Source organism: Salvia miltiorrhiza, chromosome 8, assembly GCF_028751815.1.
Source record: "Salvia miltiorrhiza cultivar Shanhuang (shh) chromosome 8, IMPLAD_Smil_shh, whole genome shotgun sequence".
In the NCBI taxonomy this organism is placed as follows: Eukaryota; Viridiplantae; Streptophyta; class Magnoliopsida; order Lamiales; family Lamiaceae; genus Salvia; species Salvia miltiorrhiza.
The window spans coordinates 9,088,144-9,101,019 of NC_080394.1; the positions used below are offsets into that span (position 1 = coordinate 9,088,144).

Here is a 12,876-nt window from a genome sequence, read left to right on the forward strand (position 1 = left end):
TTAAATAAAAGATTAATAGATTAGATTGATTTTAGAGTTATTTGATCCACGCGTGTGTATATATGTGTGTGCGTGTGTATATATATGTGTGTGTTTATATATATACATCATGACTTGTCCGGCATGTATAATTTATTTATACACAGAAAGTGTGAAACATGAAACGTATAGAAAAGTAATAGTTACTCTAATAACAAATTTAGAAATATATACATATTACATAGAGATATAGATAGAGATGGAGAGGGAGAAAATATACATATAAGTAGTAAGAGACGGCACCATTCTTGCATCGTTAATCGTATAATAAACATGTTGAAATAGGATACAAGTTTTGAGGTCCAAACAACAATTGTATCTTCCACTTTAAATCCAAGTGTATGCATCAACACCAGTAAAACCTCCAATAGAAAGAGAGAAAACAAACAAAACAAAATTAATTAGGGCAAGAATGATGATATAAGAAAAGGAAAAAAAAGCAAATGAATTAATCGGGTATTTCATAATCATCAGGAACAAAGAAGGTATCGGGATCCTCATTATGCAGCCATCCAAACTTCTCCATGAAAGGATTGGCCAAATTCTTCAAGGGATAGTTATCAATAAACTGAGTCCACACATTCCCCCTGCCGTTCAAATCCCTCATCACCTCCCACAAACAGCTGTTGCACTTGAATCCCGCCCCAAAGCTTATCATGAACACCTTATCCCCCTTCTTCAGCCGCCCCTTCGCCTCCATGTACGCCAGCACGTACCAGAGGCTGCTCGCCGACGTGTTCCCGAAGCGGTGCAGCGTCATCCTCGCCGGCTCCACGTCGTACTCGCTCAGGTTCAGATTCTGCGCGATCGCGTCGATCACCGCCTTCCCCCCCGTGTGCAGGCAGAAGTGATCCACCCCGGTCTTGAAGTCGATCAGCGGCCTCGCCCCGGGCCCCGCCTTGCTCCACTTCTGCCGCACCTTGCGCATCAGGAGCAGGGCGGAGAAGCGGAGGAGCTCGCGCATGGGGAGGATTCTCGGCGCCATCTCCTTCAAATTGTCGACGAAGGCGCGCGTGGCGGCCTTGGGCAGATTCTTGCCGAGGTGGAACCCTATGAAGCCTTTGTCGTCTTCTTTCTGTATGCAGCAGTCGTAGGATTCATCTCTGGAGCCGTGGTGAGTCCTCACGAGGGTCTTGAGCTTGAACATGGCCTTCTCCTTGAGATAGGGTTTGTTGGTGAGGATCATGGCGCAGCCGCCGGATCGGAAGAGGCAGTTGGCGAGGATCATGGAGCGGTCGTTGCCGGTGTACCAGCCGAGGCTGAGGGACTCGGAGGTGACGAGGAGCGCGTGGGTGTTCCGGCGGGTTTGAAAAATGCTGTGGACGAGGTTGACGGAGACGAGGCTGGCGCTGCAGCCCATGCCGGTGAGGTTGTAGACCTTGACATCCTCCCTCATCTTGTAGCGGTTGATGATGCGGGAGGAGAGGGAGGGGACGGTGGCCAGCATCGAGATGTTGAGCACCAGCACGTCGATCTCGGCGGGGGGAATGCCGCTGCGCTGGAGGAGTTTGTCGATGCTGTCGTGGAAGAACTCGTCCATCTCCAGCAGGCCGTCGCGGAGGCACGGGGACGCCTCGCGCCCCTCGAACACCATCTTGGGCGCGTAGGTCTCCTCGCCGATGCCGGAGCTGACGATGGCCTTGAGGAGGAACTTGTACTCGTTGAGGCCCAGGTGCTTGTTGCGGCGGATCACCTCGCCGGAGAATTTCGTGCTCAGCCGCCGGTCGTCCGTGGGCTTGTAGCACTCGTAGTCAAGGATGTAGCAGTTGCGGTGCCTCTTGCCGTCCACGAATCTCCATATCAAGTAGAGTAGAGAGAGGAGAGAGAGGCAGTAGAATAACATGGCGACAGCAAGATTCATCTCCAAAATCTCTGCTAGCTGGATAGAGGGAGAAATGGAGTAGAAATAAATAGTGTGTGGTTTTTATTTTATTTTTTGTGTTTTCTATTTTCTATTTAGGATCTTTGGTTTGATGGATGGAGATTATATGGTGTTATTAAAGAGTTGGGGAAACATGTGACCCTGGACTTAGAAACACTAATTGAATCTCTCAACTTCCACCAACTCGTTATTGTGTGTGACTTTCCCTAATTTATATCATACACAAAACCCTAGTATTTACGAATCAGCAAGCCACATGAATTAGTTAATTGCGCACGGGGATAATTTTTTTCCCTTAGCTCATTGCCCACCTATAATGGTCCATCACGAAAATTGATTGACCACTATACTGCCATTTTCTCATAGGTATCTGGTTCTATGCTACAAGTTTACCACATTTTCATTATACTATTAATTAATATTATTACTGAGTATTAGTCCGTGGATATTTGATGGGAAATTAATTTACGTTATAAATTATAAATATACATTTAAAAATTAAATTAATAGTACTTTATTTCAATATGATAGCATTCGACAACTCAATAGAAGAAGTTTTAGAAGACAAAAAGAAATTATAATAAAAATAGGTTAAAAAGCATGTTTTGTTGATTTTATTTTTTAAATATGTTTAAAAAGTTTATCTATATGCACGTACTTATTACAAATCCGATTAAAAGTGATTTTACTATCTATTTTCATCCGAATCCCATAAATTAATACTCACTAATTACTCAAACACATAAATATATTTTTATTTAGATTTTCAATCAATGAAACCTCATAAAAAATTGATACACAATTCCAAGTATAAAAAATGAAAAATAATTAAGATACATATGCACTCTTTAATTAAGGAAATTTGGAGAATATATAAATAAAAATTATAATATATGAATTAGTATTAATTCATAAATTGTGTATATAATATAAAATAAGAATAGAAAATGCAAAAAAGTCATACTCGTTCTCATCTCAAACTCGATTAAAAAGTAGTTTAACTATACATTCTCGTCTCTAACTGTATAGTTAAACACATTTAAATTTATAAAATATAGGTTGTTACAATAAATATTATCCATCTCAATAAAAATTTAAGCATCGCAAATTGAATTTATTATATAAAACAAAAAATAAAATAAAAAATGGAGAAAAATCCACCTATGCATGTTGATTAATGTTTTGATATGTTTAGAAAATTGCATACTCGTATATCGAGCTCAAAGTTTTTTTAGACCCGTAACTTTGGATGTTTTGCAAATATAGGACAAATTTTTTTGGGCTTGCAATTATAGGACAAATTTTCAAAAATTCAGCATAAATAGGACAAATTAGGCCCGAAAAATCAATTTGTTCTGCAATTGCAAGCCCGAAAAATTTTGTCCTACATTTACAAAATGACCAAAATTACGGACCTAAAAAATGAGAGAGAAGAAAGATTTTTTTTTTTAAATTTTTAATCTTTAAATAAATATAACTTTTACAATTCACATCAAATATTTACATAAAATATGTCAAATTAAAGCTCTTATTGTGATCTTTAATTTGATATGCATATTACATATTTTATAATTAGTTGAATTTTACAATTTTAGAAAGAAATAAAACAAAATCATTAAAAGATAAAAAAAATTAAAAAATATAGTTTATAAATAAACCTTGAATTTTATTATAACTCCAAGTTTCCCACTCAAATTGAAATCTTGTCTTTTTAAGGGTTATTTTATTTCCTTTTTTCTTCCCCTATATTTTCTTTTCTTGCGTGACAAAAAATTTAATATTTTGCTACTCCAAAATTGCCACTCAAAATATTTAATATGCATATCAAATTAAAGATCATAATAAGAGCTTTAATTTGATATATTTTATGTAAATATTTTATTTGAAATGTAAAAGTTATATTTATTTAAAGATTAATTTTTTTAAAAAAAAATATTTCTTCTCTCTCTTTTTTTAAGGACCATAACTTTGGTCATTTTGCAAATGTAGGACAAAAAAATTTGGGCTTGCAATTGCAGGACAAATTGATTTTTCGGGCTCAATTTATCCTACTTATGCTCAATTTTTGAAAATTTGTCCTTCAATTACAAGCCCGAAAAAATTTGTTCTACATTTACAAAACAGTCAAAGTTATGGGCCTAAAAAAATTTTGGGCTCCTCAGACATCTCTTAAATTCAATTAGAAAGTAATTATACTATATCTTCACATCTTAAACTCATATATTGATACTCGTTAATTACCTAATTACATGTAAACATGTTTTTGTTTAAATTTTCAATTGATGAAGTTTTATAAGAAAATAATAACAAGATTCCAATTTTTCAAAGTATGTACTCTTAAATAAAGGAAAATTTGAGAATATTAAATAAATAAAAATTAGAATGAATGAATTAATAATATTAAAATGAGTATTTAACATAAATCCAATTAGAATGCATGAGATACTACGTATACGGTATACTCGAGATAAATCCAATTAGAATGCATGAGACACTACGTAGGTGTACATCAATTAAGGTTTGTTTATTTTATATATTTATACTCGTCTTAAACTCGATTAAGAGGTAATTTTACAAAAATTTCACATAGTCATATAGATTATTATTCGGACCTATTTAAAATTTATATACTCGTAATTGTCTCAAATTCAATTAAATTTTTTTTTTCTACTAGTTCTCGTCCCAAATCCATACATTAATTATATATGTATGGATTTGGGATGAGAACTAGTAGAAAAATAAATATTTTGTGAAATTGCGAAATATTTAATAAATGTCATGAATTTTGTGTGTGTGTGTGTGTTCCAATATGATAATACAATAATTTATAGAGTACATAGGTTGCCATGAATAAATGCACATATTAAATATAATAATTTATACATAAATGTCATCAATAAATGCATAAGTTGCAATTAATTAATGCAATAACTATTGAAAAAAAATGAAATTAAGAATGCATAAATTATGGGTTTTAGAAAAATAAGAGCGAAAATTTATAGAATACTCATGTAGGATGGAGAATCGTTATATATTGTGGCTTGGATATGTTTTCCTATTTATACATATATATCAAATTTGATTAAATAGCTGATCTCGTTTAAGTTTATAAATATAATTTGTTACAAATATGATGGTATAATATATAATTTATACATATGCATGCTTTTCATGAATAAATGCACAAGTTTCATTTAATATGCAATAACTATTATTGAAAATAGAATATGAAATTAAGAATGTATAAATTGTGGATGTAAAAAAATACAACTAAAAATTCATAGAATTTTCATGTAGGATAAAGAATAAGTGGTGGCTTGAATATGTTTTTCTATTATATATAGATAGAGATTAATGCATGATATTAATGCATGATACGTAGATTAAATAGATTGATTTGTTTGACCACGGGCTTTTCTTTGACTTTGAGATATACTTCCTTCGAGTAACTTGATTCCTTCGTTTCGACTAATTTGAGATAAAAATTTTGAGCACGTGATTTAAAAAAATCGATATTTAATATTTTAAGTAAGTAAAAGGCAAATAAAAAGAATAGTCATACAAAGAAATGCATCAAATTAATTGGGACGACTCAAAAATAAAATACGAATCAAATTAATTGAGATAGAAGAAATATTAATTTACGATCTTTCTGAATAATATAAAAAATAAGGTTCTACGAATATGTATAGAAATCAAAACATTTTATACCCGCTGGTATTTATTGGGCCATATTTCCTCAATTTTGTATCCAACATATTTCTTGTCATTGTAAATCTATGATGCACGGATTCTTCAAAAATTAGCATGTACGGCGAATCGGATTCTTTTGGGGTGCGATTCTCTCGGATTCTCGTCGAATTCGCACCCGATTCGCCACGTGGCGTATCTTTTAAAACAATTTATAAAAAAAACCGGATTCGCAAATTTCATAGGCGAAATTCGCGTATCTCATGCACGAAAGGCCTACACAAGATTGATTTTGATAATTTTATTGGACTAATAATATTTGAATCGTTATATTGTTGCCCAATTAACTTATATAATTGAAAATGCTTAACTTTTGAGTAAAATAAAATGTAAATTACATATAATTAATTTAAGAAAATTTAAATTGTATATATTTTATAAGCATTATATATAATAAAATTTTAATAATTAGATGTATCCTTGCCGAATCGCACCCTATAATTTTTTAGAAACCCGTATCCCCGTACTCGTATCGTATCGCCCCCGCATCCGCACCCCCGCACCTATGCAACATAGTTGTAAATTAAGGGAGCCCTATAGAAATTAAGAATATTGGATTTCAGATAATTAATTGTACAGAATTTCCTGTACACCCGAGTGTATTGTACATTCGAATTGATCCGCATGTAAATCCAAACTCGCATCCTGACTCAAATCGTGTAAATGACACTATTCAGTTATACAAATGACACTGCTTATAATTGAGACTATTCAATTATATAAATGACACTGTAATATTTTAAAATGTTATAGTGTCATTTTCAATCTTATAGTGTTATTTAAAATATTATAGTGTCATCTACAATCTTATAGTGTCAACATAGGAAGTGTCATTTATATTTCTGAATAGTGTCATTTATACGCTGTGTCATTTGTATAATCGAATAATGTCATTTACACAATTTAAGTCATGATACAGGTCAAGATTTGGGTACAGATCAACCTGGGTACGGATCAACCTGAGTGTACCCTAGACCACCTCAATTAATTAAGGAAGGTTAATCATATTTAAGTCACTTGGCCTATCCAGTTACATTATTTAATTATCGTTAGCATTTATTTTCAATTTTTAAATTAATAATGGATTGTTCCATAAGCAGGGTATATGATTTAATAAGCCTCAATTTTTTATTTTTTATTTTTTGAGACAAAAGACGTAGTGTTATATATTAAGGGGTATTCACTTTGGAGGATTAGCCTTGATAGATAAAAATAATAAGGCTAATCTTTTGTTTATTTTGATGGATTGAAACTTTGAATATTCCAAGGGCCAAGGCCTTTAATTATTTTTATCATTCAAACTAATTTTGCTTGAAACTTATCCCATTGAAAATATAGGATTAAAGTAAGTTTATTTTTGAAGATAAAAATACTTAATCATATATTTTATTAATCATGCAAAGTAAACGTGCGCCAAGTGACGTCAATGTATACAATTGGTAAGAGCTACGAAGGCTGATTCTCGTATGAGCCTCCGTAATCCGTATTAGCTTCATGTCGAGTACTATGTCTATGATTGATGCCTTAGTGGAGATAACACACGAATTCCTCGCCAGCTGAAAGATTTCAACAACCCATCACATACCAAAATTAATTTCATCCCCCACTAAATAGGGAGTAATTGCGATATATAATTATCGTTAACATTTTTTTTAATTAATAGTGGATTATTCTATAATTGGGGTATATGCTTATAAATTTATTATAAGCCTCAAATTTAATAATAAATATAAATTATAGTTTTATAATCAATTTTACATCACAATTATTATTAAAGTAACAATTTTAACACTGGAACAAAATAACCGGACCATTTTATGGTATGGGTCAATTCGTCTAAATTGGAATTATTTAAAAATACAACGATCTGTTTACATATATTAATTATTTAGAAGAGTAGAAGGCAGTCGCAATTAATATACTCCCTCCGTCCCACGAATATTGACACGTTTGGTTTCGTCACGAAAATTAAGGAGTTGTAGATTAGTGTTTTAAATGTGTAGTTAATAAAGTATAAAAGTGATAAAGTAGGAGAGAGAAGCTAATAATTATTACCTTATTTAGAAATGTGTCAATATTTGTGAAACGACTCAAAAATAAATACGTGTCAAAATTCGTGGGACGGAGGGAGTAAGTAACTCGGAATTTTATTTTAAAAGACGTTTGATCTTCTATTCTAATTATAGTATTAATTAATTAACATGCATGAAGTAACATTACCTATTATACAAGGAGTAGTAAATTTTACATCGTGTGAGAAGACACTTGAAAACCACCATGAACGAAGGCTGTTTTATTATTTTTCGATGTTCCAGTTGAGATGCGTCGCTAAATAAACAGCAGAAATTAACCAAATCGAGTACAAGTCTTCCCGGCCTAACTCAATTAAAAAGGGGTGCAAAAAAGTCTAAAATCGGTTTATTAATTAATGAATAACCCTATCTAACAAGCCATGTTACATTTATTGTGACAGTTGTCTATTTATATGTAGATGATACCAAATCAAAATTGAGACCATTATATTTTAATGAACTAACATTTCAAAATATTCTATTATTGCTAGCGCCTTTAATCACCGTTTCTAAAATTTTAGAGATTGACATTGAAACCGATGTGACGTATAGTTGAATTTGTGGAACGTCTATCAACGAGGTATGACATGTGTTATCATCCATTTTTAAATTCTTAAACTATATATATCCATTATATGCACCGATTGATATGTATATATTGCAACACATACGTATTTTTATGTGCTCGACACATATGTATTTGGTTAGTAATATTATGCCCACGTGGCGTGTCTTGTTCAACTCTAAATCATCACACATTTGGAAATGTTGTTTTACGTAAAATTAAGGCTAATTTGTGTATAAATACACATGTTTTCACAAATTTAATTTTTTTTTTAATTTAAATATACGAATTTTATATTTATTTTATTTTTCCTATGAAATTTACTGATGTGTCTGTCCGTCGAAGCTGTCAACATAGAATAATCAACCAACGGTCTTAATTATTTATTCGAGTTACTCGCGTGTAAATACATGAACTTTAAGCATTAATTTTATAGGGTTTCCCGCAAATTCCATGCTTTTTTCCCACTAAATTTATCTTTTTTATACGAAATTCATTCCCCACATATTTCTCACTTGATGATAGAATTTTTGGATCTAAAGATCATATTAAAGCTTTCCAATTTCTCAACTCATAACTAGTTACAAGTTACAACACAAATTCATTGAGAAATATGCCACTATATAATTGTTGGATCCAAATATCATATTAATGCTTTCCACCTTCTCGACACAATAAAAAAATTTGAATTAATATTTTAGCCACAACCGATTGCAATACAAACTAATTGAGAACCATAGGGGAAATGAAATTTGTGTGTGTGTATTCAAATGAGACTTTTTAAATAAGATGAGAACGGGAGAACTAATTTCAACACTCCGATCATGAAGATCTACGATAAATGCGTCATGTTGATAGATGAATGCAGCACCTGCATTTGAATCTTAGAGGATTTTTTTTTCCAAATGCAGTTAATTTCACAGCGAACAGAGACATAATCATATTTTTTAATTGTCGAGACATAATATAACTATAAATATAAAATTTGTTAATAAAAATTAGTACTACATAATAATTCAAGTCTAATACTAAAAAAGTTACTACATAATAATTCAAGTTTATCGGGGATTGGAGGTTTAAAAGTTTGCTTATTTACTATATACTTTAATTAAATATATACTTAGTAAAACAAGTTAAAAGCTCATTTTAAAACATTATAAGAACTATTGTCGGTCGTTAGATCATAAAAATTTATGGTGGATTTATCATTTTATTGGATACATTTATAATTTTAAGTTTGAATTTTATAGATCGAATACGAAAAATTTAATTTCTGAATTCATATATTATTACAGCAAAATTATATATACTTCAAAGAAAATTTATGAAAATTATTTATGATTTACTATAATTTTTAGTCAAGCAGAGATTTATAACCTGAACTGTCGTGACATATGAGAGAGAGGTAGAGGGTGTTTTCACTGAATCAGCTTCAAGATTTCACTTTCGATTGAGCAGTGGGCTAGTCTATATCAATGACTCAGTAAGGTTGACCTTGAAAATACTTTTTAACTTGCAATTGACCGTTTACTTTGATACTTCGCACTTGGAGATAATTGATAATTTTCATCATAATATTCATGTTTACTTTCGTCCTTCCTAAATAATACTCCCTCCATCCCACAAATCTTGACACGTTTAATTTCGACACAAAAATTAAGGAGCGCTTGAGCGTACAGTGAAAAACACGCTTGGAAGTCTTAATCGGAGCCGCTCCTTATCCGTGCCTCTTTTGTACCGGCGATCACGCGTCACAACCTTACTGAGTCATTGATATACATGAATATTCATGTGACGCCCGGGAACGAAGTGCGGAGTGATCGCCGGTGCAAAAGAGGCACAGATAAGGAGCGACTCCGATTAAGACTTCCAAGCGGAGGGGCGCAGGGATGAACCGGAACACACCCGAACGAGAGGGATTCCGAGAATATGCAGGTATGAGACTGCATATTCAAGGAGAGTTTAAATGATTTGATAGGTGCTACTCATACCAACAAGATGCATCTTCTTTTCTGGTGCCCACATGAAAGAAACTCCAAGGCTAAGCGTGCTTGGCTTGGAGCAATTTCAAAATGGGTGACCCCCTGGATGAGTGCTATCCATAAAAATTACAAATAAAGGTTTAAAATAAAAGAAGAAGTAAATAAGACTCTTTTTTATGATAGAGGGAGTAACCTTTATTATAATGTTATAAATAAAAGAAGAAGTAGATAAGACTCTTTTTTATGGATGGACGGAGTAACTTTTATTATAATATTATAAAGTCTAATCAACAATTAGTATTAATTAAGTTAAAAATATATTTTCTCTAATTATGAAATAAGGTAACCTAATTAATGATTATTTCTATTAACTTACAAATTAAAATTAAATGCTAGAAAATATTTATATACACTAATTAGTTACACTCTAGCTCCTAATTTAAAACTATATATAAATATATGAATAAAAAGAAAATAAATAAATATTTGACTTTTATATATTTTATAAAAATATATTAACATTAACAAAATAATAAATTATGCTCACTATATGTATTCATAAAGGGGTGGTCGACTCTTTTGTGCGCTCGAGAGCACAGTGAGAACCACCCCTTAATACTAATTAGCTTAGGTGATGCGACGTGTGTGTTGCCATTCGGCCAATTTTTTTAAAGGTGATAAGCTGTGTACAATTTTTTATTTTTTATTTTTAATTTCAGATCCATTTTTGGTCTATATTTGTATTAAAAATAACATTTGTAATATATCATTTATTTTTATATAAAATATCATAAAAACACCATTTACGATAGTACATTAAAGTATCATTTTCTGTCATTACAAGTGTCATTTGTAAGATATCATTTCTTCGCCCATTTGAAATTAAGTTTCATTTGCATGGATTAAAAATATCATTTTCTTTTGTTGAAAGTGTCGTCTGTACCATTTATTTTTATGAAGTGTATCATTTAATTTTATAAAAAATATCATTTACGAAGTATCGTTTACATACATTAAACATATCAATTTCTATTATTAAAAGTGTCATTTGTAATTATCATTTACAAAATACTATCATTTATTTTTTCATTTTAAAGTATCATTTGCATGCATTAAAGTATCATGCATAATACAAAAAATATATTTATTGTATCATATCACAAAAGCAACCGCACTCTATAACCATTAGAAAGCTTGCAATACTACCCCTACAAACAAACATCTTAATCCAAAAACTTATTTCTGAAAATTTCTACTTCTTCATCGTTGCTGTCTTCTTCGCTAGATATTTCACTGTCTTTGGCTTGACGCTCTTCGCTGGGGCCTTTTTCACCGAGGTCACGCCTTCTTTGCCGTCGAAACTTTCTTAACAGGTGTTGTTGCCGCCTTCCTCGACTTGATCTACTGGATGTCCTTGCCGCTTTAGCGTGCAGCTTCTTCTCAACTTTAGGTTTTTCCGGCGTCGCCTTCGCCTTGGCAGGAACTAGCTTTTGGCTTCACATCAGGCTTGGCTTTGCCGGTCGGCTAGCAGTTGGCTCCAATTTTTCGATTTTGCTTCAATTCTAATTAATTCTAAAACTTTAATTGCTCGTTTGGTTCAAGTAGAGTAATTGAAAGGGAATGAAATTAAATAAAGGAGTGGAATTGTAGCAATAATCATTACTTATATTGAGTATTTGGTTTAACAATGGAAATGAATCATTAGTAAGAGATTCCATTTTTTTGTTTCTTCTCTATTTTGAGGGATAATAAATTGGGTGATTGAGTTTCCCTCAAGTAAGGGTAATGGTTAATTAATTCATTACCCAAATTAAACAATAAGTAATAGATTCAACTAATTGAATCTCTTTCCAATTTTTAAAAAACGCTCAATCAAAGGTGAGTTAATTATCTTTATTTAGGAGAGCTCGTGACGAGGGAGAACTCATACCAAGTTTTTGTCATTCACAAAAAGATTAGTGATATAGCACTTCTCTCTGGGCTAGCTTTAAACGCAGATATACATGAATTGGCCGAAAAAAGAGAGACGGTTATTGGCTATATTTATGTATGGGCTAGCTAGTTCCTAGTGTAAAAGTTTGATGCAAATTTGATATTTAACGTCATCATCGTTATAACTAAGAATAATATTTGCGGCTCGCAATCAATTACCTTAATATGGCAATACTTATTTTGTCCCCTAATATGATCGATTTATTAACTTGTACGTAAATAAGATAAATCATGCTATACTTTGATTGATTCTTAATAAGCTGTTATATACTCATGTAGGATTTTTTTTCCTTTTGTTTTAGAAATATACATGTACTACGATATAAACAGTTTGAACAATGAGGTGTTTAGAAAAGTTCGTAGAAAAATCAGTTTTTAAATTATAGTAATTGAGATAATGATACTTACTTTGGTTTTAAATATTTTTTAGAGGCTAGGCCACAAGCCCACAACTACCATATCAACGATCAACATAGTTTGGATTTCAACTGCTCTAATTACAAACATCAAAATAATTAATGTGTTTATAAATATACTTCAATCCAGGTAAAAAGAAAAAAAGCCATTCACTAGCTTATTATAATATCACCGTGG

The 12,876-nt window shown here is 32.0% G+C and overlaps 1 protein-coding gene across 1 annotated transcript; it reads right to left on the reverse strand.

Moving 5' to 3' along the window:
- Nucleotides 1–287: 287 nt before the first annotated feature.
- On the reverse strand, nt 288–2,200 carry LOC131000735 (3-ketoacyl-CoA synthase 12-like). Its single transcript, XM_057926786.1, has one exon. It carries the CDS (start codon nt 1,898–1,900, stop codon nt 488–490), a length of 1,413 nt encoding a protein of 470 aa, XP_057782769.1. The 5' UTR covers nt 1,901–2,200; the 3' UTR covers nt 288–487.
- Nucleotides 2,201–12,876: the final 10,676 nt, after the last annotated feature.

Coding starts and splice junctions, on each gene's coding strand:
- LOC131000735 (XM_057926786.1), bottom strand. CDS start 1,900: ATGAATCTTGCTGTCGCCATGTTATTCTACTGCCTCTCTCTCCTCTCT.